Here is a 27,545-nt window from a genome sequence, read left to right on the forward strand (position 1 = left end):
GAAAGGAAAGGAAAGAAAATAAAAAAATAGAAGAAAAGAATAGAAAAGAAAAGAAAAGAAAAGAAAAGAAAAGAAAAGAAAAGAAAAGAAAAGAAGAGAAAAGAAAAGAAAAGATAAGGAAAGAAAAAGAAGGAAAGGAAAGGAAAGGAAAGAAAATAAAAGAAAATTAAAGAAATCGTATTTTGAAAGACTGGTAGGTGTGCTTTGTAAATATACAAGTTGTGTCCCTACAATAAACTTACCTATTTGGACCGAAAATAAAGTCTATACAAGATTCATGTATTTTAGCTAGTTAGAGATTTTTATTTTTGTTCAAACAAGGAAATACTCGAATGACTATGTAAATATTAAGTTAATTCATAAATAAATAATATAGGTAACACAATTTTACTGATAAATGGCTTGGTTTGAAAACTTTGATTTTCTGGAATTTCACTTTCCATCTATGACATGATGTGGCCAATTAACGCTGTCAGGATAATAGCCGAAAAGCTAGCCAGTGATACAGGACTGGTATTGTTGAAGCAGGGTAATTCATGCATATCACCTCTAAAAATGTTGGTATTTAGAATTTTAAAAATATATTAGCGAAAATTGAGAAAAAAATATGCACAAAATTGTACGTAAAAGCACATTTACATAGACACAAATTAACTACACAGTAAATTACATACATCAAAGAGACTGAAAGAATAATTTTTTTATTAATAATACTAATAATTTTAATAACAAAAACACACACATTGAGAAGAAATACATCTATTTACAACGCTTTCCTTCAATAAAAATATGGTAAAGCATATGTATATGGATATGGCAGACTCGATGTTAAAATGGGATAGATAGCATGATCTTGTGGCTGTTGATGCGGCACATAAAATGTTGGTTGGCATTGTATGGCTGATGGTTGAACAGATGAATTTTCGCTGTAAAAATATGATTGTTTTAAGAATTGTTTACAAGTTTTTGTTTTTTGTTTTTTGCTGATTAAGTTTTCCAAGTGTACACCATTTCTACTTTATGCTGGGAAATTTTAGTTTTAAAAACAAAAAAGGTTATGCTCAAGGTGTATTGTTTCTAAAATTTTGATGTTGCTTTGCCCGGGCGTAAGCCCAGGATCTTCATTGTGGTAGGTGCAGTACGCTACCACCATACTACGGCGGCCGCCTGACACATGATATTTACTCTACATTTAAATTGGAAACTTGGTGGAGGTTATGTTAAGGGCCCATTACTGATACTAAGCATATACTTGATTTTACTTGGCGTAAACTTGGCAGCTTAGCAACGATTATACTCCACTTAGCGCATACAATCTGGCATCATAACCAATAATTGTCAAAATGAAATGGAAACAAACAAATGGCATCTCAAAATGTAAACGTCACTTAGAACTTATATAGAAAATCATAATTCAACAGACTTCTAAAGCCCCCATTACTGATACTTAGCATAAACTTGGCAACTTAGCCACGATTATACTCCACTTGGCGCATACAATCTTGCATCATAATCAGCGTTGAAATTTATTTTTAAATAAATGTCAATTTGTATGACAAAATGTCAAAATGAAATGGAAACAAACAAATGGCATCTCAAAATGTAAACGACACTTAGAACTTACATAGAAAATCAAAATTCAACAGACTTCTAAGTCAAGTTAAGTGTTGCCAAGTTTTGAGTAATCAGTAACATGCAATGTTCATTTAACAGAACTGTAAGTGACAGTTCTCAAGTCAAGTCTATGCTAAGTATCAGTAATGGAGCCTTAAGTCAAGTAAAGTGTTGCTAAGTTTTGAGTAATCAGTAACATGCAATGTTGATTTAACAGAACTGTAAGTTACAGTTCTCAAGCCAAGTCAAGTCTGGGCCCTTTAGAACTGGGTACATACCCATAACTGTTGACAAGCAAGTTCCCAGTAAGAATAGTACGGGTTAATTGATTAGTTTCAAAACTGAGAAGGTCGGGCATGGAGAGCGCACTCTCTTAATATTTGAGTTGGAACGCCAAGAAAATTTGTGTTTAGTTTACTTTTCGCTGAAATCGAAGACAATCAGACAACGATTTTTTGCTAGGGTTTATGCTGGGATTTCGACTTTGCCATTAACCATTAGCTATTTTGTGTTTTTTTGCAACCATGCAACGCATTTCAACTATGTTATCTATACAAGTTTGAAATAACGATGAAGAACTTAGTGTTTTTGCGCTAGACAAAGATTGAGGAGTCATTAGCCAAGTAAAATTTATTTGATGAAATACAATGTATATATGTCTTTGGAAAAGTTCGTAGGACTTTATACAAAGGATAATATCAATCTATTTTACATAAAAGACGAAGTAAAAAGAAAAGAAGAAGAAGAGAGGAAGCGGAAGGCTGGGAAATTGGGAAAGATTTGGGAAGAGTAAGACACAGGAAACAGATAAATATTGAGGTTTGACAAAATGTAAATTCTCAGTTTGGATATCGCGTTGTTTTGCTATAGACTCAACGTTTTCTTAAACTTTTTTCAACTTGGTTGCTATTTGAAAACCATTTTTACAAGAAGGCATTTCTAGGAAGCTGGTTGACGATCCGTTGAATGAATCGGTATACTTAAATATGAAAAATGTTTATATTCGCTTGATGTTACGCTCATCATGACTAACGTGTTCCCATATATGTATATTCAACCCAGTTTTTATTGCTTCCATTTCGTTCTGGATATGTTGAAATGGGTTTGAGAACATAAAATTCCTCAATTTTATTTTAGCTATTACATAATGTTTTGTTCTCAAATTGAGGTTCAACAAAAATTTTTGTTGGCAGAAAGGAGCAGAATGCCAAGTTAGAATCCAAAATATCCCGCAAAAGCTTGTATTTGGAGCTTTATCGTCATTTTGTAAACAATTCGCACCTCATATAATTTAAAAATGTTCAGTTTATACTTTCGTAGTAACAGTTGTTAGGTTGAATGGCTCGATGTTACTTTTATTTACATACATATATATTCATTAGGCCGGGTCGATTTGTGGGGAGGCAAAAAAATCGCCCATTGCTCTGTCTAATCATATTCTAGGGATCAAAATAAGAAACTTTGCGGAACGAACCATGCCTCTATAACGAATTCTGTTGTCCCCCCTTTGGGTTGTAGGGGCAAATTTTGAAAAATCCCACTTTGAAATGCCTATGTTTTTTATTTTTGTAGTTTATTTTTCTCTTTAGAAATTTATTTAGTCAGAACATATGTAAATGAAAAAATGAATTTAACTTAGTAATAGAAAAGAAATTAAAAAAAATTATTAGAAATTAGCGTTTTTACATCCCCCTTTTAAAACCGAGGCATCACTGTGATGCATTTGCAAGTCGTAAACATAGTTATGCGGGTTTTTTATTCAACCGTTTTAAAAAATGAAGTTATCACTGTGACACAAATGCAGATCGTAAAATTGCTTGTGTTGTTTTTTTTAAGCCACCACAAGACACAGCAGGTAGAATTGAAATTGCCCCTACCCAAAAGTTCGATCCAAAGGGGGGACATCAGAATTCGTTTTAGAGGTATGGTTCCTTCGGCAAAGTTTCTTATTTTGATCCCTAGAATACGATTTTCACAGAGCAATGAGCGATTTTTAAATCGACCCGCCCTAATATTCATGTAAGTAATTACCTTATACGGGGTGATTGAATACATTACACTCGACCGTATCTACACATTAAGCAATTACCATATAGTCCGTTTGTTGTTTATAAGGTGCATCTGCAGGTGTTTTTAGATATGCACATATACTCAAAGGATGATTATCTTACCCATATAAATTTAAACACATACTGAACAGTGCACACAAATCTACATACAAACATACATAAGCAAAATAATTAATTAATTCGATAAAAACTTTCAATTTATTCGAGACATTTAACACCAACTCTTTTAACAAAAACATAAATAAGAAGAATAATGAAAAGTGCAAAAAATTAGGCAAAAGCATAACGAAGAAGTTGTAGAAAATTTGCGTTAAGGACAATAGACAAAAAAGGAAAAATTGCGTTAATTAGGATTAATTAAGATGTTGGAGCTAAAGCAAAGCTTAGATATTAAAATCATTAAATCCTAAACATTAACACCATTAAAGAGTGTTGAAGTGAAAGCGTTTTTTTTTTTGTTTTTGTATAATTACTTTACGCCAATGACACCGCAAGCCAAGCGTCCACCTGCATTTCCGGTCTTTTTCGAATCGGGATGGCCACCCTTGCCCAAATCATCGGTCAATTCGTGCACAACTAAACCACGGCCGAGAATTGTGCGTTTGCCAGTTAAACTGATTAAGTGATCGGTGAAAGTTGTGTCGACAATGCCATTTGCATCGGCTTCCACATTACCCAAATCGCCAACGTGACGCACTTCATCACCAGGTGCACCATGCTCCATCTGTAGGAAGAGAAAAGTGTAAACTTGTTATAGATAAACTTTTATTTTGTGGAACGGACAATGAATATCAGCTCATTTCAAGCCGTTTTGACAAATGCTCAGTTTTGCTTCGGTTTAAATTAAGCATTGTTCAAAAGGCCATACAAAGCGTTTTTTGGGCATTATCCAAAAATTTGCATACATATATTAAAGTATGTAAATTACCTTATCTGGATTAAAATGTCCACCGGTGCTGGCGCATCCATTAGTTAAGTCACCCTTCTCATGCACATGAAAACCGTGCTTACCCGGAGCCAGCCCAGTTAAGTAAACATGTACGTGAACATTTTCAGAGCAACCATTTTGCATGAATGTAACATTGCCCTTTACAACGGGACCTTCCATATAAGCAATAGCTTCAATGGTAGCACTTTTCTGTTAGCAAATATTTAGAAATATACAAAGTTGATATGTTTATACACATATAAATTAAAATTATAGAATGGAAACGTGTATGTATGTACCTCCGCTAGGGCGCTGACCGTACACAAGGCCAATGTGGCTATTAAAGCGTAATGATAATGCATTTTGTGTTGTTTTGATTTTAGCGATTTGCTGAAAAGAGAAGATAACCGAACGGTTTATTCGAAATTTATATAAACATTTGCGAAATAGAATTTATCAAAAATATATTGAAAGAAATATAAGCTGTGTTTTTTACATGTTCATACATATGCGCCTAAACTTTATATGGACTGCTAAGTGTATAAATTTATATACACTTACAAAACTGTTGCGCATAAAATTAGTACTAAAAAGTGTATGTCTCCACTTTAAATTGTGGCATGCTTTAAACATTATTACCGAAAAGGTTTGTGTATCGGCTATTTCTCCAAACAATTTTAAGATGAGAGCTTTTTTAGTCACAAATGCAGATGTATATACATGTACATGAAAACGCGGCTATTTTGTCAAACACGTTTATTGGTGTCTGAAACTCCCATATACTCGAAATTCTAAGATCAACAGAAGCTGCTATACAATTTCTGGTGATTATAATCTGATATATACGGACCATGTGTTGTGGTAAGCGATCACTGATTCATATTTCACATCACAATACTATTGTCCATGCGTACTCATTAGGTCCATATATTAATATTATTTTTAACTTTACTTGTTAAATTATATTCTTAAGCCTATTAGTTTATTGGTATAAACGGGGTGTAGTAATTAATATCAGGACTGCAAACCGGTTCGCACCAAACGGGCTCATTAACCGAGCCACTCTCTATTTTGAGGTTTGAACCACGAACCGCACGGTATTTACTTTAAAGCTCGAAGAGCGAGCCAAAAACCACCCAAAAAAAAATGATTCGGTTCGGTTCAAAATAAATTTATTCAAAACTAAATCCACTTTGCTTTAAAACTTTTTGCTTTTACTTCAAAGATTAATTAGGGTATAATACTGTTAAATTAAATTGTTCCATTCGGATCTGCGCATTTTGTTCCGAAAAATATATAAGTGCTCATTTTACTTCCTTTATATTAGGTCGGTTGAATTTTTGTCCGCTTTTCATACAAACCTTGCAATCGATTTTTATGTAACTTCTCATTGAGCTACAAACGTGAAACTTTACACATACGTTAGAACACCCTGACAATGCAACAAAAGGAAAAAAATCCGTTAGGCCTCGCACGGATCGAAATAATTAGATAAGAATTTGCAAATTTTCAAAGAAGCCTTTAAGTAACTTCTCGATGCGCTAGAGACTTGAAATTTCAAACTTAATTCAGAGGTCGATGACAGCCGACATGACACGACACAAAAAGATTCGCTAGGGAGCGCACGGGATGAGATATTTAGAAAAATCGTACGAAACGGAGTGAATTTTGGGATTGATTTTTATGTAAGTTCTCATTGAGCTACATCTGTAAAACTTCACTGATAGGATAAGACGCCGAGAAAATTTAAGATAAAAATAAAATAAGAAATGTTAAGCACTTTCTTTATATAAATGGCCAAAAATCAGCGAAAAATGTCTCCTTATATAAAGATATATTCTTGCTAAACTTTGATTTTTAAACATAGATCATAGATTTTTTGACATAGAAATTGCAAAACTATTTTTATTTTATAAAGATTTTTTTTTTAATCTGCATATACTCAAGTGTCTATGCCGCTGTGGTGAGACATGCGTGTTACCAGAATTTGTTAATCGACCAAATGAAAGTACTTGTAGTTTTATATGATTAAGTTTAATTCCTGCCCCGAGATCTGGCAACTATGCCGCCCTTACGCCCATCACGAAACTTAAGTATTCTCTTTTTAGAGATATCATTGCACATGATCTCAGATATTTCGCAATGCCCCACTTCTATCCAGGCCTTTCCTGCTTAATGAATCATCTGCAAATCATGTCTCCTTTTGATTTCTGCTGAGGGGATTGGGACGTCTACCTTCGGTTCATCAAGTGCTGCACTCTGCTTTGCCAACTCATCGGCCTTTTCGTTATCTTCTATCCCTTTAAGATCAGGAACCCAATTTAGATGAAGTACTGTGAGGTAGGTAGGTAGGTTGAACTGGCCGGTCCATGAGGACCTCACATAGACTGATTGAGTCCGTAGTGTTACCAGAAGTTTGTTTTAACGACCAAACTGAAAAACCCTATCAAAAACCAGGACCTATGTTATAAAATAACTCCGTCCTCTTGGCAAATACTAGAAGCTTCCTAGGACTTAAGCCACTTGCTGCTTCTAGATCTGACAGCTGTATCACTCCTAATAGCTGGAGTCTTAGCCTGGCAAGTGCACGGCACGAGCACAGAACGTGCTCGATCGTTTCCTCCTCCAACCCGCACTTCCTACACCTGCTATCACTGACCAAGCCTAATTTAAAGGCATGTGACGCCAGAAGGCAGTGTCCAGTCAGAATACCCGTCATGAGTCTACAGTCCTCTCTTTTTAATGATAGAAGCAACTGTGTTAGTCTAAGGTTGTAAAACCTACACATAATCTTCGACACTTTACAGCCCCGCGCTTGAACCCACGCCTTTTCTGCTTGGTCGATCATGTGCACCTCTCGCCTTCGCTTAATCTCGCCCAATCTAATTGGGAGGTCTACGGAGCAAGCTTCAAGGGATGCGCCCTTTTTAGCTAATTCGTCCGCTTTTTCATTCCCATCTATTCCCATATGCCCTGGGACCCAATATAGATGTATGCTTCTCCCTGTCCCGATGCTCTCCAGAGACTGCTTACACTCTAACACGCATTTAGATGCTGTGCTATGCGAGATTATTGCCTTAATTACTGCTTGACTGTCAATATAAAAATTAACACGGTTGCAGCTTAAGCTATTCTCTTCCAGGGTTTCTACTGCTTTGGTTACGGCTAATATTTCCGCTTGGAAAACGCTACAGTAATCCGGCAGCCTGTAGGATCTGCTTAATTCCGGATCAGCGCAGTATACCGCAGACCCTACTCCTTCCACTATTTTGGAACCATCGGTGTACACATGTATCGCCTCGTCCGCCATTTGCGCACCCTTGCACCAACCGTCCACCTCTATTGTGGCCTTAAGATCTCCCTCAAAGTGCAGGTAGGGAATCATGTAGTCTGTTCGTCTTGTGACTGAGGACGCTATACTACTATGGCCATATGGTCGGCGCTCAAGCTGCCCCGAAGCATCGAGCCTGGTTGCGGTCGTTAACGCTTTGTTCTTTGCTACCAGGTCTACAGGTGGAATGTGCAGAATGGCATACAGTGCAGCCGTCGGGGTTGTTTTCAGGGCTCCCGTAATGCAAAGCATCGATAGTCTGCATACCCCCTCTAATTTTTGAGGTATGTTGTTTTTTGTGTGGCTTTCCACCAAACAAGGACTCCATAGTATAGAATAGGGCTTACAATCGCTGTAAAAACCCAATGAGAAAGAGAGGGCGATAGGCCCCACGTACACCCCAGCATTCTTTTACATGCATAGAGTGCCGTTGAGGCCTTCTTGACCCTCTCCTCCACGTTGAGCTTCCATGACAGCTTACTGTCTAGGATGATTCCTAGATATTTTGTGCAAGGTTTCTCCTGTAAGGTCACCGCTCCTAACTTAGGCCTGGTCCAATTTGGGACCTTGTACCTCTTTGTAAACAAGACCATATCCGTCTTCTCCGCATTGACTTTCAGCCCGACATTAGATGCCCAGGTATGAATATCCCGAAGCGCCCGATCCATCAAAGAACTAATCGTTGGAAGGCATTTTCCACTTATGACAATTGCAACGTCATCTGCGTAAGCCGTAAGTTTTACGGGTCCCTCATCGAATTGCCTGAGCAGTTGGTTGATGACCAGTGTCCACAGCAGAGGTGATAGCACCCCTCCCTGCGGCGTGCCCCTGTCCACTGATTTCGTGGCCTCGTACAATCCCCATTGTGATGTAATCTTTCTGCAATTTAACATGCAGCCGATCCATCTGATTAAGGCAGGATGTACTTTAATGTAATTAAGACCATCCATAATCGCCCATTTTGCAACATTATTGAAAGCCCCGGCAATGTCCAAGAAGACTCCTAGAGCATACTCCTTATATTCCAGGGATTTCTCTATGCTTATTACCACCCTATGCAATGCGGTGTCTACCGACTTGCCTTTGGTGTACGCATGCTGTGTTGTGGAGAGCAGCTTTTCATCCACGTTGGACTTTATGTACACATCTATCAGCCTCTCAAAGGTTTTGAGCAGAAATGATGTTAAGCTAATGGGTCTATAGTCTTTCGGATACACGTGACCGATCTTCCCCGCCTTTGGTAGAAAAGCTACACGAGCAGTTCTCCAAGAGTGCGGTACATGATTCAGTCTTATGCACCCATCGAATATTATTTTAAGCCATTCCACGACCGCCCTACTTGAGACTTGTAGCATGGCCGGGAATATACCATCTGGGCCCGGCGATTTAAACTTAGAAAACGTCTTCACTGCCCACTCGATCTTGGTATCGGTCACCAAGCCCGGCACCACTAGCTCCGTGATCGAAGTGTGAGTGATGTCTGCTGGTTCTTCTAAACCGTCTCCCGATGGGAAATGTGTATCGAGAAGCACCTCAAGGGATTCCTCACTATCACGTGACCATTCCCCGTTCTCTTTCTTTATTAGTCCCTGGACTATGTTTCCCTTTGCTAGAACTTTTTTCAACCGTGCTGTTTCACTGGAGCACTCTATGTCCGTACAGAAACTTTTCCATGAGTTTCTCTTCGCCCTGGTAATTTCACGCTTGTAGATCCTCAGTAGATCCCTGTACTCGTCCCGACACGCTTCGCTTTCCGCGGTCTTTGCGAGTTTAAACATTTCTTTTACCTGTCTTCTTAGAAGACTCAGCTCATTGCTCCACCATGGCGGCTTTGCTTTTCCTCTGAATCTTCTTAGAGGGCAAGCTTTGTTATACGCAGTCATAAGCGTCCTTGTTAGGAATTCATTCGACTCCTCCAGTTCCTCTACATTAGCAACCTCTTTGGGTTGTCCCAGTTTCGTTTCTACATGTTTCTGGAATTTAGTCCAATTCGTTGCCCTAGGGTTTCTAAAGGTTCCTCCCTTCTCTACCCTCTTTAGTGGGATGCTGAAGCTTATATACGCATGGTCGGAGAAGGATGGTCTATCGAGAACCATCCAATCATACCTTGATATATCACGCTCGGAGCTCAATGTAATATCCAGAACATTGCTGGATGTTGGACCAATGTATGTAGGAACATTTCCCCTGTTGGCTATCTGTAAATTGGTTTGCAGGATGTAACAAAATAGAGATTCGCCTATCTCGTTCCTATCTGCTCCTCCCCACGCATTGTGATGCGCATTTGCATCTGCGCCTATGACCAACCGCCCTTTGCGCCCTTCCTCCTGTACTAGCCTTTTGCACTCCATCGGTGGAACCTCCGCAGCATGGGCCATGTAGCAGGACGCCAGGATAAATGCCTTGTTATTCTTTTGCTCAACGGCCACCGCTACGAGATCCTCGGTGGTGTAATTAGGCAGCATATATGAATGCAGCTGTTTCCTTACCATTACTACAGCTCGCACCCGTCCTTCCGTTTGTGCGTAGTAAACGCCAAACCCGCGCGCGCTAAGTCCAGAAAACTTTCCTCCCGATGAGAGCCACGGCTCCTGGATCAGCGTCACGTCAAACGAACCCTCCTCAAGGGTTAGGAGGAGTTCGCTCGACGCCACTTTACTGTGTTGGAGGTTTATCTGTAGGACTCGCAGCACCATTGGGCTGTTTGTCCCCCTCCAGCACCTTCGTCTTGACGTCGTCGTCCTCCTCTTGCCCTTTTGGTTTAGAGTATTCGAGGCCCCCTTCAGCCCCTCGTGAATGTTGTGCCGTGTGTTCCTCTGTGCGAGTCACAGCACCATTTAGCGGTTGGTCCTCTTCTAGCACGTTCGTGGTGACGTCGGGGACCTCCACCTGTCTTTTTTCCCTTAGGCTTCTGCGGCCACCGTGGTGTGATGGTAGCGTGCTCCGCCTGTCACACCGTATTCCTCGGGTTCAACTCCCGGGCAAAGCAACATCAAAATTTTAGAAATAAGGTTTTTCAATTAGAAGAAAATTTTTCTGAGCGGGGTCGCCCCTCGGCAGTGTTTGGCAAGCGCTCCGGGTGTATTTCTGCCATGAAAAGCTCTCAGTGAAAACTCATCTGCCTTGCAGATGCCGTTCGGAGTCGGCATAAAACATGTAGGTCCCGTCCGGCCAATTTGTAGGGAAAATCAAGAGGAGCACGACGCAAATTGGAAGAGAAGCTCGGCCTTAGATCTCTTCGGAGGTTATCGCGCCTTACATTTATTTTTATTTATTCTGAGATCCTTTTCGACTTCGCCCACTTCCAGCGTGTTAGGATTTTTATCCTCGGGACTTCTTTTCCTGAGTCGCATGTAAATTTTGCCAGTGCCAAAGGACATTTTGCCAAGCTGCGTGTACAAAATATCCTCCGCCTGCTTGTTTATTTGGAAGATGTAGAACTGACCATCCTCGGTAGGCCGAGATACAGTAAGTACCTTCCAATCCTGTGTCGGTATGTTCGGATTCTGTTTCTGCAGAAGTCGCAGTGTATCCTCCGACTTCATCACGCATGGTATCCATACCTTAACTTTTGGTACCGTGGGGATTTGCGGTTTATCCACCACCTCAAACCGCGCGTTCGTGCCTTGCCTTTGGAGGTTTGGAACGACTTCCTCCAGCTACCGCAAGCTCGCGATGTTGTCGCACGCTATCATCTTCACACCATTATACCATCCCCCCGAATCAAAGGTTGGAAGGGGCTTACTTGGTTGTTCCCGCATCATCTTAAGCATTAAGCTAATAAGCTCCCTTTCCACAGATCTCCACCTTTCAGTAGTCATTTGTCCGAACGGACTGCTACGATCAACCAGCGCCACAGTCAGTGACTGCTTTGCCACATCGCTCATCTTCTCGGGAAAAGCAGGAGTCTTAGTGTTATCTCCCTTTGGAACCTCCGAGAAAGCCGGAGTCTCCCTTTGGCTTATCTCCTACTTCCGTAGTTGGAACTTCCCTCTGACTGGCAGCTTTCGAGGTAGTTGCTACCTCGCTATTGGAACCCATCTGTCTTACAGCTTTGGGCCTACTTGTCTTGTCTATGCGACTGCCCTGCCTCGCGGCTCTAGGACTGGGTCCTTTCGGCCTCTTGAAAGCAGGCTTGTCGCCTTCTGCCGAACGTTGCCTCTTCATTCTGCCATTCGACGCTTCTTCCTCCTCGTACCGGTTGCAGAACCGAGGGTTTCTCGCAGCAAACCTTTTGAACTGCCTTCGACCTACTTCTACCGCTTCATGGGCCCATTCCAAGCGCTCGATCTCCACTTCTGTTGGGTCGACCACTGCTCCCATGCGTTGTACAATTCTTAGTGCTGCACGGTACTGCGAGAGAGCTCTTTTACTTCCTCTGCTCCGTACCCTTCTCCACTCTTCTACTCCGTTTTCATTTGTGTGCTTCTCCAACACGGAGTTCATTGAATCAGCACTACTCTCGCTCCCCGAGTCCGACGCATCGCTTAATTCGTATTTGTCGTCCTTGGACTGCGACTCAGTCCTCCTCTTTACATCCTCCTTATTACATTCAGGTAATGAGTTGTTCATCTTGGTCGTACGACCACCTGCCCGACAAGGCGGGCTCAGCGGTCCGGTATTATATACGGGGAAAGAATCGTCCGCCACAGCAGCGCCCCTTACTGCGGTAAGGCCATAAATACTTTCCGAGACGGCCCGGTATCGGGAAGGCTCCGTTCGAATACAGCCGAATTTATCCCCTGGCTGCAAATCGTCCAATAGGCACGGTCCGCATAACACCCTGGATTAGGGGGTTGGCAGTTCTTGGTCACCGACATCCCGCCGCCCTCCTATGAGGCGAAACGGCGTAGATGTCAGTCCTAAACAGCTCCGCCTCATAGTCGGGCGCTATGGACTTCGGCTAAGCCCTCACACCAACGACAAGGTGCCTACCCTAGTGAGGGTCTGTGAGGTACTGTGTAAGATTATTGCCTTAATGACCGCCTGACTACCAATATATATATTGACGATACTGTAGCTTAAGCAGCTTACTTCAGAATAGCTACTGCTATCTTCACTGCTATAATTTCCACCTAAAAGATACTACAGTTATCTGGCAGCTTGTAGGATCCACTTATTTTTATATCGGCAGACCCGACCCCTTCAGTTATTTATGAGCCATCGGTATGCACGTGTATAGTGTGTTCTGCCATTTCCGCACCCTTGTGCCAACCCTCCGACTCTATTGTGGATAGATAGATAGATAGTTTGTTTCGCCTTTAGTAGATGTCGCTGTAATGCTATGGCCATTGAGGATGCACTCAATCTGCCCCAAAGCCCTAACCATGTTGTAGGTTTTAACGCTATATTCTTAGCCATTTAGCACGCAGGGACCCCATATAAAAGTATGGGCCTGTCAATTTTCGTAAATACCCAGTGAGAGAGTGTTTTCGATGCATGCATATAGCACCATGGAGGTTTCCTTCTTTCTCTCTTCCACAGGTGTTAATACTCTGCTTTTAGCGCGCTTTTTTTCATTCAGTCCTAACCCCTCACACATTTTAGGAGGACTCATAATAATGAGTCCGATAGGAGTTCAATATATAAGAGAAATATGAGTTTCAGAAATTATAAAAAAATTCAATCATAAAAGGCACATATCGTTAGCTTAATGTGAAAATGTACTAAGTCACTTTTTTTAAAATTGTATTTTAATGCAATTTTAAAACTGAATTCAAAATACATCGATCACAAAAAAAAAAAATATTTAAATTTTTAATTTTTACGTGCTGTGGGCAATGATGTGTAAATGTGCTAAGTCGTCAGCTGTTAAAAAAATGTGCTAAGTCAACCTGTCAATAATATCAATCTGAATTACTAGTCATTTCTTTGTACGCTCATTTTATTTATTTATTGATTTCATTCAGTCTAAAAGTACATGCTTTGTTGTTGTTGTTGTATTAACGATAAACACACTCCCCGAAGGCTTTGGGCCATCCCGCCCTCCCCACCCCCTAGTTCCACGAGGAACTTGGGGTCATCAGAGCCTCGGCTGCCAATGAAACAGGATTCGCCACGGTTAGGTGAGTTTACAATTGGGTTGGAGAAGCTATATATTGTGCTGGCAACCCCTAGAGAAGGTTGCGAACACAACCCCTTGAAATTGGATTTATCCAATTGAGACATGTCTTTACTTACTTGATTGGCGCTTAACCGTCTAAACGGTTATGGCCGTCCAACAAGGCGCGCCAGTCGCTCCTTCGCTCCGCCAACCGGCGCCAATTGGTCACACCAAGGGAGTTTAAATCGTTTTCCACCTGGTCCTTCCAACGGAGTGGGGGCCGCCCTCTACCTCTGCTTCCATAAGCGGGTTCCGATAGAAACACTTTCTTGGCCGGAGCATCATCTTTCATTCGCATAACATGGCCTAGACAGCGCAGCCGCTGCGTTTTAATTCGCTGGACTATGTTGATGTCTGCGTATAGCTCGTATAGCTCATCATTAAATCTTCTTCGGTACTCGCCATCGCCAACGCGTAGAGGTCCATAAATCTTTCGAAGAACTTTTCTCTCGAACACTCCCAAAGCCGCTTCATCTGCTGCCATGGTCCACGCTTCTGCCCCATATAGCAGGACGGGTACAAGTGACCTGTAGAGTATGATTTTCGTTCGCCGAGAGAGGACTTTACTTTTCAATTGTCTACCTAGTCCAAAGTAGCATTTATTGGCAAGATTGATTCTTCGCTGGATTTCAGTGCTGATGTTGTTGCTAGTGTTGATGCTGGTTCCCAAATAAACGAAGTCTTTTACTATTTCGAAATTATGACTGCCAACAGTAGCGTGGTTGCCAAGGCGCGTATGCGCTGACTCTTTGCTGGATGACAGCAGGTACTTCGTTTTGTCCTCATTCACCATCAAACCCACCTTTACCGCTTCTTTTTCCAGTTTGGAGTAAGCAGAGCTAACAGCGCGGGTGTTTAGACCGATGATATCAATGTCATCAGCATATGCCAGTAATTGCACGCTTTTATAGTGTATTGTTCCAGTGCGGTTAAGTTCTGCAGCTAGTATAATTTTCTTAAAGAAATCGCACGATAGGGGGTCATCCTGTCTGAAACCTCGTTTAGTTTCGAACGGCTCGGGGAGGTCCTCCCCAATTCTGACTGAGCTGATGGTGTTGCTCAATGTCGTTTTGCCGTATAAGTTTTGCGGGGAAACCAAATTCAGACATAGCGGCATATAGGCAGCTCCTTTTCGTGCTGTCGAAGGCGGCCTTAAAGTCGACGAAGAGGTGATGTGTGTCGATTCTCTTTTCACGAGGTTTTTCCATGATTTGGCGCATTGTGAAAATCTGGTCGATGGTAGATTTACCAGGTCTGAAACCGCACTGATAAGGCCCAATCAGCCGGTTCACGGTGGGCTTCAATCTTTCGCACAATACACTTGAAAGGAGCTTATATGCGATATTAAGAAGGCTGATTCCACGATAGTTTGGTGCATTTTGCAGTGTCCCCCTTCTTGTGGACTGGGCAAAGAACACTTAGATTCCAACTCCTCGTCGCCGTACTTGAATAGCTCCGCGGGCAATCCATCAGCGCCCACGGCCTTGTTGTTTTTCAAACTGGTTATTGCTATTCTAACTTCGTCATAATCGGGCGGGGGGACATCATCGATTGCGGGATCGGGTTCTTCATTTCTGCGCGGTGAATTGATGCCTCCATTTAGGAGAGCAGAGAAGTATTCCCTCCATAATCTAAGCACTCTCTGGACATCAGTTACAAGGCGCCGTTTTCATTCTTACAGGAGTTTACCCCGGTCTTAAAACCTTCCGTCTGTCGCCGCATTTTTTGGTAGAATTTTCGGGCGTTATTCCTGGTGGCTAGCAGCTCAAGCTCCTCGCACTCACGCCTTTCTGCTTCTGCTTTTTTCTTCCTGAAAAGGTGTCTCGCTTCCTTTTCAACTCACGATAGCGTTCACACACTCCTCTTGTCGCGCTCGCTTTTAACGTAGCCCTGTAGGCAGCGTCTTTTCTTTCGGTTGCAACGCGGCATTCTTCATCATACCAGTTGTTTTTTCGTGGCCGCCGGTAACACATTTTTTCCTCGGCGGCAGTACGAAATGCTTTGGAGATATGCTCCCACTGCTCCTGTATTCATTCAGGATGAGTTGTGCTCTCAGAGAGCAGGTGTGAGAGTCGAGTTGCGAAATCATTGGCAGTCTGTTGTGATTGAAGCTTTTCGACGTCTAGCTTTCCTTGTGTTTTTTGTTCCTTGGTTTTAGCCGCGTTGAGGCGGGTGCGTATTTTGGCTGCAACGAGATAATGGTCCGAGTCGATGTTAGGTCCTCGGATCGTGCGCACATCTAAAACACTGGAGGCATGCCGTCCGTCTATCACAACGTGGTCGATCTGATTGCGAGTATTTCGATCAGGAGACAGCCATGTAGCTTGATGTATCTTTTTATGCATGAACCTCGTGCTGGATATGACCATGTTTCGAGCATCGGCAAAGTCAATCAGCCTCAGTCCGTTAGGAGAAGTTTCATTGTGTAGGCTGAACTTTCCGACTGTAGGGACAAAAACACCTTCTTTGCCCACCCTGGCGTTAAAGTCGCCAAGCACGACTTTTATATCATGACGGGGGCAGCGCTCGTATGTGCGTTCTAATTGTTCATAAAAAGTGTCTTTCACCTCATCGTCTTTCTCCTCTGTCGGCGCCTGGACGCAGATGAATGATATATTAAAAAATGTTGCTTTTATTCGGATAGCGACGAGACGCTCGTCCACAGGCGTGAACGCCAGCACTTGGCGACAAAGTCTCTCCCCACCACGAATCCGACGCCGAAACTGCGCTTATTCGTATGGCCACTCCAATAGCTGTCACAATTTTTTATCTTCTTTCTTCCTTGCTTCGTCCAACGCATTTCTTGGATGGCGGTGATGTCAGATTTTGCTTTGACGGTGGCATCAACCAGCCGGGCATCTGCACCAATCCCATACAGGGAGCGGACGTTCCAGGTGCATGCCCTCAATTCATTGTCCTTCAAACGTTTGCCATGGTCGTCATCAATAGAGAGTGTATTTATCCGAGGCTTGTTGTTATATTTCATTGGAGTATGGTTTTACGTGGCGGGTCCCAAGCCCAGCGCACAACCCGCTCAGCGAGGATGTAAATACTACTTGCACATTTATATAGCGAGCCGCTTGCTCCAAGACAGACGCCCGCTTGCAGCCGCACCTAGAGGTGTACAGACGCTGCCGATGAGATCTCCCCCGGCTAGCCCTTAAACCGATTATGTCAGAGTGGCCTAGCCAGGTTGTCGCCTTCTCACATTAGCTCACCGCTAAACGGATGTTTAACGGCTACCCAGAGGATACTTGGCCGCAAGCGACCGGCAGTAGTGAGCTGCTTGAACCGCATGCAAAAGAATCGCTCTGGCCATTCCCAGCTGAATGGCGGTCAGAAGCTTTCCCCACTTTCGTGGACTTCTACACACGACTCCACTCTCCTGTCTTTGGTGTATGATAAATGCTTTGCGCTGACTATAATCTACTGCAATTCTTACATGTCGATAACTATATGCTTTCTTACAGACTAGTTAAAAATAGACAACAATTCAAGCTTAAACTTATATAAACTGTTATTAAAATTAATAAGGCTACTGAATCGATTTGCTAGATGTATAGTCCTAGTTATAGGTTCATTCATAGTATAATTCGTTTTATGAGTTATTTCGATAAATAATCTATTATGCCGAAGATCACGCAGTGGAATATATGGAATGAACAAAGTAGATAAATCTTTGCTCTGATTAGTGCTAAAGTTTATTATATTATAGGCAAGCATGAGTGAGATAAAAGTTCTTCTGTCATGCGAAACCTGAAGACCAAGCAATTTGTGACTGCTGGTATATGATTGGAGGCCGTCTGGCCAGCATACGTAAAGCAATTTTGTAAAAAATTTTGGAACTTTCTCAATTTTATAGGAGTTAGATTCATTCCATATTATTGAGCAATATTCAATACCACTTCTGACCAAGGATATTTAAAGTGCCTTCAACGTCATAGGGTCCTTAAAGTCACTGGTGTTACGTCTACTGAACCCAACCATTGCAACAAATTTTGAAACAACGAAATCAATGTGACTAAAAAAAGAGAGTTTGGAGTCAAAAATTACACCCAAGCCTTTACTCTCTTGACAACGATTAAGAGATTTAGCATTTAGTTTGTAGATAAACTATGTGTCAGTTGTTTTTATGGAATAAGACAAACACAGCATTTGTTTGAATTTAAAAATAAGTTTTTGTCTGCGCACCATCCGGCGAAAGAGTCCAGATCAGAACCGTTAGAAATAAAACAAATAAATAAATGTAAGGCGCGATAACCTCCGAAGAGATTTTAAGGCGAGCTTCTCTTCCAATTTACGTCGTGCTCCTTTTTGGCGGGACGGGACCTACTTGTTTTATGCCGACTCCGGACGGCATCTGCGAGGCAGATGAGTTTCCACTGACAGCTTTTCATGCAGAAATACACTCGGAGTACTTGCCAAACACTGCCGAGCGGCGACCCCGCTTAGAAAAATTTTCTTCTAATTGAAAATCCTTTTTTCCAAAATTTTGATGTTGCTTTGCCTGGGATGTGAACCCATGGCATTCGGTGTGGTAGGCGGAGCACGCTACCATCACACCACGGTGGCCGCCAATAGTTAGAAATAGTTTGACAAATAAATAGTATTTTTTGAGAAATATATAGTTTTAGTGTTATATTTCAATCATTAAAGGGGAGGAGTGATGGGGAAACATATTGAGTAAAAAGTGCTAAGTCAGGAGAAAAAATTTGTTTTGAGTGAGGAAATTGTAATAAGTCATAAAATAGCTGCTGGGTTAGCATACATGATTTTTATTTATCTTTTTCAAAGCTTCTACACTCAAAAGTATTGCAACTAAGGTATCCTCATTTACAGTTTTGAAAAAAAGGTTATTTCAAAAATTATTCAGTTTTTTTCGTTTCCTGTAAAATTCGTAAAACGTGACTTAGTACATTTTCATATTAAGCTAACGATATGTATATGACTTCTATATGATGAAATTAGGAGCAGTATGCCAAGAGTGTAAAATTAGAAAAGCAGCTTCGGAGAAAAAATGAAAATTTAATTTAATTTTTAGCTTATACAAGATTTTACTATAAAATTCAAAAACGTACATATGCTAACATTGTGGAATAACATTGTTCTCGGTTTCGTGTCTTGATCTTGATTCCTGCTTCCGCCTACAAATTGCAAGTTTTGTGCTTTATTTTTTACTGGATTGCGACCAGATGATTGAAGAACCTCCATGGTATGTCAGGAAATATTTGTTGCCACTTCCTATATCTTCATGTTGATAATGAAAACACAAATTGAAGGGATTCTTCCCTTAATATTTTTAATTCGGTTCAGAATCAAAAATCCGCACTGAACGGGCAAATTCTAATCCTCAAGCTAAAGCACATAAATGACACCGAAAAATATAGCAGGCGAATTCGGAGCCTTTTATGTGTATTAGGAGTCTTATTGGACCCCTCTTTAAATTTATTTAATATATGAAATAGGGCTCATATTGTACGACCATTGCAAGAAGGGAAATACAATCATTTCAGACTCATAAATGAGCTCATAATGAGTGAAAATAATCCGAATTAGGACTCCTTTCTGACTATTTTTTGAGTTCAAAAGTTTGCTGAGAAGTTACTGAAGTAACTTATGACTTATTTGAATACAACATTTGTCATCAGATCTAGTAATTTTAAAATGGTTGAACCACTAGAACCAAACCGATTCGGCGGTTCTGAGCTACCCAGAAACCGGTCCATGAACCGGAATTGGAAAAAACCGCCCATCGATGTTTGTTACTTTTTGAGTTATGAGCAGCCAAAGTCGACAGTAATTGTGTTTCGAAAGCTAGCGCACACAACTTTAACTGCTCGCCGTGTGAAATGAACGACATTCAAGTTGGGGCCTTTTATCGCGGGGCATCAAATATGTACATTAGACTGGGTCGATTTATTAACGATTTTTCGATAGGATTTGGGCTCAGGAAAAAAGTTCCACTACGCATACCCAAAAAAATAATTTTCGAGCCTGCAAAAAAAAAATGGCGAAAGGGTAAATTTTTCGACCAAAACACTCCCCAAAACCCAAAAAATATTTTTTTTTTTTTCAAAAAACCGTTGTAAAAACTTTGGCGATAACAGTTTTCTGAAAAAAAAAAAATATATATATATTTTGGATTTTGGGGTGTTTTGGTCGAAAAATTGCATTTTTTTTGCAGGCTCGAAAATTATTTTTTTGGGTATGCGTAGTGGAACTTTTTTTCCAGAGCCCAAATCCTATCGAAAAATCGATGGCGCGATATGGGTTAACTTTCGTCCATAAAAATCGACCCAGGTTAATGTAGATAGAATGTAAATGAAATAATTTTAATACCACACTTCATATAAATGGTCACTCTGTATATTTATCACATTTGTAGGGAACACGTATTATAGCATTTCGCACTCAGGAGTCTGGATACAAACATGCATCTGCGAGTAAAAAAATAGCAGCAAAAATTATTTGCGAATTTAATCAATTACTTTCTTCTTTTTTAATTTACGTTAAGTTTAATGCAAGCTTTGAAATATTGGTATGCTGAAAATCAATATAGAGAACGTGCTTGCATTATTAAAAACACTAGAAGTCTTTAAAAGTTGGATTCATTTTACTCTGATAAAGTACAAGTTTAAACTCTCTTTAGACTCGCATTGGTGTTGGACATTGTTTTATACTTTGTATGGAAGAAAATTTTAACAGACTGCATATAGAAGTTTTGAAATTTTCATAAAGTTTTATAAAGCTTCATAAAAAATGAAATAAGCCAAGAAAGCAAATGCAACACAATAGCCCAATGTTTAGGCGACTGTGATATCAGCAGTTTGACCGCGGTTCGATTCCCGATGAAACTGTTGAAATAAATAAACCTTACGAAATTGCCTGACGATAATGACGTGGCGGTTTTCGAAATGTTACCATCGCAATATGACAGTAAGTGTTTTCTTTTTTTCAGTTTTTCCCAATAAAACCAAAAATAATAATTGAATAACAATTATCATTTATCGGTGTTAAGGTCATTAATTCTTAAAAATCTTAAGTTTTATAAAAACTTCTGTTATGTTCGAATTTTTTCGAAAATGTTCTCGAGTTTTTTCGAAAATGTTTTCTAAATCGTTTTTCATAGTTTTCGCTATGCATCTGATCTTTAACCAACTAAAGTAAAAAATTAATTAATAAAATTTGCAAATAAGCTGTTTTGCTATTTTTTTACACGCAGGGGTATATACATAAGCAAACATTTTGCATGAAAAGTGAATTCACCTTTTGAATAATTTTATTTTATAACGTAGATCTCACATCGTTGCTCGTTGACCCACAAAACGTTTAGTAATTAAGGTTAACTCGTCAGCAAATCATAAAATATCACAATGAGGCGAATGTCGCGAGCTAATTTTATACTCACCCCCTCGCATACTTTTCCTTATAAAAATTTTATGAACGCTTATGCTAAACGTTTTATATGAATAAAAAAAAAAAAACAAAAATTGTAGCGGTGAATAGAGTTTAGGTGCCACTTCCCGATTTCGTTTAAACATACTCTACATGCGATTATGAAACGTAAAGCCCGTATGTTCGAAACATTTGTGTTTAGTTTTCTAAAACAGCTGTGATTATGTGTTGATGACATTCACTTACGTTATGAAGCAAACACCATAAATCAGCATTAGCGAGTAATTTGAGCACACAATAATAATTTTTAAACATAATAAAAAACAAAAGTGAGCCTAAAGCCTGTTTTGAAGGTTGGAAATAAATTTATGCAAATGTTTTGTGGAGAGTATGCAGAATTTTGTTTTTGTAAGTTATCTGTTATCTTCATATTCTTATTCGACAATGTCAATGTAGTATCTACAAATTATAGAAGGCCATATTCTTTAACCTTTTGACTACCGTACTACAAATAGCGGTCTGACAAATACGTATAAGAAAATTTTTACCAGATAACTATAGAACCAAACTTGGCAAAAAAAAAAAAAAAATGAAATAAACGGATATCCTTGGAAATTTTGTCCTGGGATAATATGTCCCACTGGTTCTCTTACAAGCCTTTGATTGGGACTCATTTGCCCATCGGTATTACTTATTCAAATATAATGACTGTTGCCCCATTTTGTACATTGGGATAATATATCTCATTTGTGCTCTTAACCATATCTCGTATTAGGTCTAGGAAATCCTATTCTCACTCGTTAATGGACGCACTTTTCAAATAACTCGGATGTCGTTGTTGTTTTATTAACGATAAAGACACTCTCCGAAGGCTTTGGGGAGTGTTATCGATGTTGATGGTCATTTGCCGGATATAGATCCGGTACGTTCCGGTAACAAAGCACCATTAATATACTAGCCCGACCATCTCCGGAACGATTTATATGACCACATTAAACCTTCAAGGCCATCCCTCCCTCCCCACATCCTAGTTCCATGGGGACACATTGCACAATAGTAGTTGTAAAAAAAAAACAATATTAAAAAATTATTGGCTCGTTGAATTAACCTAAAACAGCTGATCGTAAAAGAAAAATACTCATAAGAACCAATAAGACGGGTGCTTATTCAAATATGGCGTAAATTGCCTTTTGACAATTATTTAAATTTCTTCTGGGATCCATAAATCCCATGGTAGCGAAACGGTTAGCATTCACAACTTATAGTTTTGTGCTTTAAATAGTTAGTAACCAAAACTTTATTTGGCTGGAAACTGTTATATTAAATATGTATATGGAGTGGATATTCATTTCAATCTTATCAGCTTTAATTCGAGATAAGAAAAATTCAAAAGCAGTGATTAAGTTGTTGAAATATGCGAATCTTTTGCCAATAACTTTTAACTAGTGAATGATTCTTGTAGAACGGCCAAGATGGAGCATACATATATATTGTTTTTTATTTTTTTTATTTTTATTTCTTTTAGCATCCAATATATTTTGCCAACTGTATACATAGAATACATCTAACAAATTTGTGGTTTTTTTTTAAAGTAATTCATAGTTAATTAAACTAAATAAACTTGGTGGGCATGGATTGATTGCTCTCAGTAGTGCAGCCATTTTTTGTTTTTTTTTAGAATTCATCAGTGCTGAAGATCTGTGATTGACTTTCTTTTTAGGCGCGTGAAATTAGTTGGTCTCATGGGTTGGAGTGAGTTATAAGACTCGTGTTGTATGAAATAGCATTCTTTTTGATTTCTTCAGCTATTGTTGGAACCTTTAGATCCCGGTGTAGCTGGTTGTTAGTCACATAGTAGGGTGTGTTTACAATCATTCTAAGGGTTTTCGACCGATATCACAGCAACATGCGTGCCCGATACTGATGAATATTATTGTTGAAACACTTTTCCCGGCGAAAGATCGCTGGACTTATCCAAGCGAGGATCTAGAAAGTACGGAAATTCCGCAAATTACAGAGCAAGATGTGCTGGACGCTGCAAAAAGAGTTGCTGATAACAAATCCCCAGGACCCGACGAAGTACCAAACATAGCCCTTAAAGCCGCGATCACAACTAGGGATACATTATTTACTGATCCCTTTAATGCCTGTATGTAAGAAGACGTGTTCCCTCGCCCGTGGAAACGACAAAGACTTGTCCTATTGCTGAAACGTGGTCGGACCAACCATCCTCATATAGGCCACTTTGTATGCTGGATTCCCTAGGGAAGATTTTCGAGCGTATAATTAGTGAGAGCCTACAGCTGACTCTAGAAAGACCAGGTGGCTTATCGAATAGTCAATATGGATTTCGCAAATCAAGATCCACCGTAGATGCAATACAAACAGTCGTGAATATAGCTAGAGAAGCTATCTCTGGAGGCCAAAATAAAAGGAAGTTCTGTGCACTGATTATGTTGGACATCAAGAATGCTTTTAACACTGCGAACTGGATGCAGATAATGGCAGCGCTGCAAAGCTTCGGCACTCCAGCTTTCTTACGCAGAATAATAGGTAGCTATCTTAAAGACAGAGTACTTCTTTTTGACACGGATCAAGGAGGAAAAGAGTACAAAATCACAGGAGGCGTCCCACAGGGATCTGTTCTCGGTCCAACGCTTTGGAATGTAATGTGTGACGGGGTGCTAAAGATTGATCTACCAGAAAACATGCAAATTGTGGGATATGCTGATGATATTGCAGTGGTAGTAGTGGCCAAGAAACTGGACCTGCTTCAAGCATTATGTAATGACGCCGTAGCAAGAATAAAGGAATGGCTGACCAATACGGGACTGAAGTTGGCTAGCCAAAAGACGGAAGTGGTATTAGTAAGCACCAAACGGTCGGCGAACGAGTTAGTCTTAACTGCCGGGGATTACCAAATCACTTCAAAGGATTCCTTAAAATACTTAGGAGTGCATATTGACTCTAAGTTAACTTTCAAAGAGCACTTCAGAGCGGTGGGGGAGAAAATTACCAAAATTAGTGGATCACTTATGCGAATAATGCCTAACATTGGTGGTCCGTGCGAAGCTACACGTCAGCTATTGTCCACAGTAACCAGCTCAATAATATTACACGCAGCACCAGTGTGGTATGGATCTAAACAGACCCATCAAAAATATATATTAGCAGCGTACCGACTTGCTTCTTTAAGAATAGCAAGTGCTTATCGGACGGTGTCCGAGGACGCGATCCTTGTTCTAACCCGGAAAATCTCAGTGGACTTACTGGCAAGCGAAATGGTCGATCTGTATAACATTAATATCGAGCGACCATCTGAAGAAGACAAGAAAAGAGCAAGGACACAAACAATAGCTAAGTGGCATGAACGGTGGGAGGCCTCGAGTAAAGAGCGTTGGACTTTCACACTAGTTTAACGTAGCTCAATGGAATGAGCGGAAGCACGGCGAACTGAACTACCATCTCACGCAGATAATGAATGGACATGGAGGTTTCAAAGAGTATTTATGGAAGCGTAGGATAGAGGAAGATCCCCATTGCCCAATGTGTACCACGGAGTTAGAAAACGCAGAACACGTCATGTTCCACTGCCCCCCTTTTCCACGTAGAAATACTCACCTTGCATGGAGTCTTTGGGGAGGAACCTACCACGAGAAATTTAGTATTACATATGTGCAACAGGAAAGAGTGCTGGACTGCAGTGAGAAAAATGGCATTTATAGTAATGACACGCTTGATGGATGCTGAGAGGGAGCGCAGAGAAATGCGCTTGCGAAGCAGTGGCGATTAAATGGACACTCAGAGCAAATAGCGGGAACCTGGACGCAGGGACAACAGTAGGCTCTTAAAAAATGAGAAGTATAGAACGCCACCCTGAAGTAATGCTAAAGTGGTGCCGGGGTGGGCGATGGTTCCAGAACGGGGCTGTTTTTTAGTCTACGGACACACGGTTGCTGCGACGGCAGCAATTATGGTGCATTAGGCATTTTTCAGCCTCCCCGCAAAAAAAAAAAAAACAAAAAAAAAAAAAACGGGTTTTCGATTGGAATCTTTGCAGAATTAATATGTTTGAGTTTGCTGTAGTTCCCCACAGTTGTATTCCATATGTTTAAATGTGTTTTCTGATGGCTGAGTAAAGCAGGACTTTGTTATCAACTGATAATTGTGAATTTCGGTTCATAAACCAATACAGGTTTCTTAGTTGGATACCAAGGGCTTTTCTTTTGTTGAATATGTGGGTCCTCCAGGTTAATTTTCTGTCGAGGTGTATACCAAGGTACTTTGTTTCGTCGCTTTGTGGTATATTAATATCGTTGAGTTTAACGGGTGGGAAAGTGTTACGTCTGGTAGTAAACGTCACTTGAACGGATTTTGATTCATTGGGTTTGATCCTCCATTCTTTCAGCCAACGGGTAATTTTATTTAGACTTCCTTTGGAGTTTGAATTTAGCCACGCTAGGGTTAGGGTCAACGGCCAGCACCGCAGTATCATCGGCAAACGTGCCCATAGTGACGCCTTCTGCTATTGGGAGGTCATACGTGTAAAGTAAATAGAGTATTGGGCCCATTACATATATATTGTGACGAATATTAGCAACACTAAGGGATACTATCATCTCTAAGGCCATACTAAGCAGTCACTTGTATCTACATAAACAAATCAATCATTATGTCTACACATATGTACATACATATTTCTGAGATACTCACAAAAGTATGCAATCTTCAGCGAACTAGTAAATTCTAGAAATAGAAACACCTATAAATATGCCAACGAGGAAACCGAAGAGTATAAAAGCAGCACCAGCTGAGGCACGACCAATCAGTTTGATTTAAGCACTCTATTGGTTGCGAAGTACAAGTGTTATTGTGAAGTACTCTAATAAAGGCCATTTTGCATTATTGAATATTGGAATTATTTATTCAACAATTTAGCGATACGAACGTTAGTAGAAAGTTGCAAATAAGAGGAATTTCAGTAAATTCGTTACAATATGAGTAATATTCCATACATCCCATTGTTCAGACATTACAAATTATAAGTGACATTCTGTGGCGTAGCAAGAAGGCGGTGGAGGAACTCTCATGCCCAGGGCGCTACTCACATAAAGACGCCAAACGGTCGGCAAAACAAATAATTGCTGAAAATTTTTAATTTTTATAATAATAGATTTCATGAAAATATATTCAATTGTTTTTGTTTTTATCGGCCTATTGATAAATGATTCAAGGTTCGATTCGAGCTCAAGGTCTGAACAATAATTTTTTTCTAATGATAATTATTGTTATTTTTTAATTTTTCTAAATTTGAAAAATTGTATTTTGTTTTTGTAATAGTAAGTAGAAAATTTTTCAGACAACCTGCCATAGCTGCGCAGATAGATCAATTTCGAAGGGTGCTAAGCCTTCATCATCAGTACGCTTTAGGCATGCTGCGCTAACCATTTAGCTATACAGCGGTGGTTTGTTTGACTAGCAAATTTGCTACTTCTATTCCTTTTTACCAACTATATTTATTCAGTGTTGCGCCATCTGGTGCAAATCACTGATAATGCTGGATTTTTGTTTATTGTCAACTACTTTGTTTGACATTCCCAAGTGCTCATGGTTTATTAACAATTGTTTTTGTTTTTATCGGCCTATTGATAAATGATTCAAGGTTCGATTCGAGCTCAAGGCCTGAACGATAATTTTTTTCTAATGATAATTATTGTTATTTTTTAATTTTTCTAAATTTGAAAAATTGTATTTTGTTTTTGGAATAGTAAGTAGAAAATTTTTCAGACAACCTGCCATAGCTGCGCAGCTAGATCCATTTCGAAGGGTGCTAAGCCTTCATCATCAGTACGCTTTAGGCATGCTGCGCTAACCATTTAACTATACAGCGGTGGTTTGTTTGACTGGCAAATTTGCTACTTCTATTCCTTTTTACCAACCACCACTGTATAGCTAAATGGTTAGCGCAGCATGCCTAAAGCGTACTGATGATGAAGGCTTAGCACCCTTCGAAATGGATCTATCTGCGCAGCTATGGCAGGTTGTCTGAAAAATTGTCTAATTACTATTCCAAAAACAAAATTCAATTTTTCAAATTTAGAAAAA

At 40.1% G+C, this 27,545-nt stretch overlaps 1 protein-coding gene across 4 annotated transcripts in view; it reads right to left on the bottom strand.

Annotated features, from left to right (window-relative positions):
* Positions 1 to 280: 280 nt before the first annotated feature.
* Positions 281 to 27,545, bottom strand: part of Sod3 (Superoxide dismutase 3) — a 36,114-nt gene continuing 8,849 nt past the window's right edge. The window contains exons 2-5 of one of the 4 annotated variants that reach the window (XM_067774298.1): positions 4,911 to 5,001; positions 4,612 to 4,821; positions 4,157 to 4,407; positions 281 to 549 (exon numbers count right to left, since the gene is read on the bottom strand). In XM_067774298.1, coding sequence (XP_067630399.1) covers positions 444 to 549; positions 4,157 to 4,407; positions 4,612 to 4,821; positions 4,911 to 5,001 — 658 coding nt within the window. In that variant the 3' untranslated portion in view covers positions 281 to 443. Of the gene's footprint in view, positions 550 to 625; positions 927 to 3,858; positions 4,408 to 4,611; positions 4,822 to 4,910; positions 5,002 to 27,545 lie in introns of those variants that run through there. The other 3 variants (XM_067774297.1, XM_067774299.1, XM_067774300.1) reach the window with 3 other exon arrangements.

The sequence above is a fragment of the Eurosta solidaginis genome, chromosome 3 (assembly GCF_040869045.1).
Source record: "Eurosta solidaginis isolate ZX-2024a chromosome 3, ASM4086904v1, whole genome shotgun sequence".
NCBI classification, from domain to species: domain Eukaryota; kingdom Metazoa; phylum Arthropoda; class Insecta; order Diptera; family Tephritidae; genus Eurosta; species Eurosta solidaginis.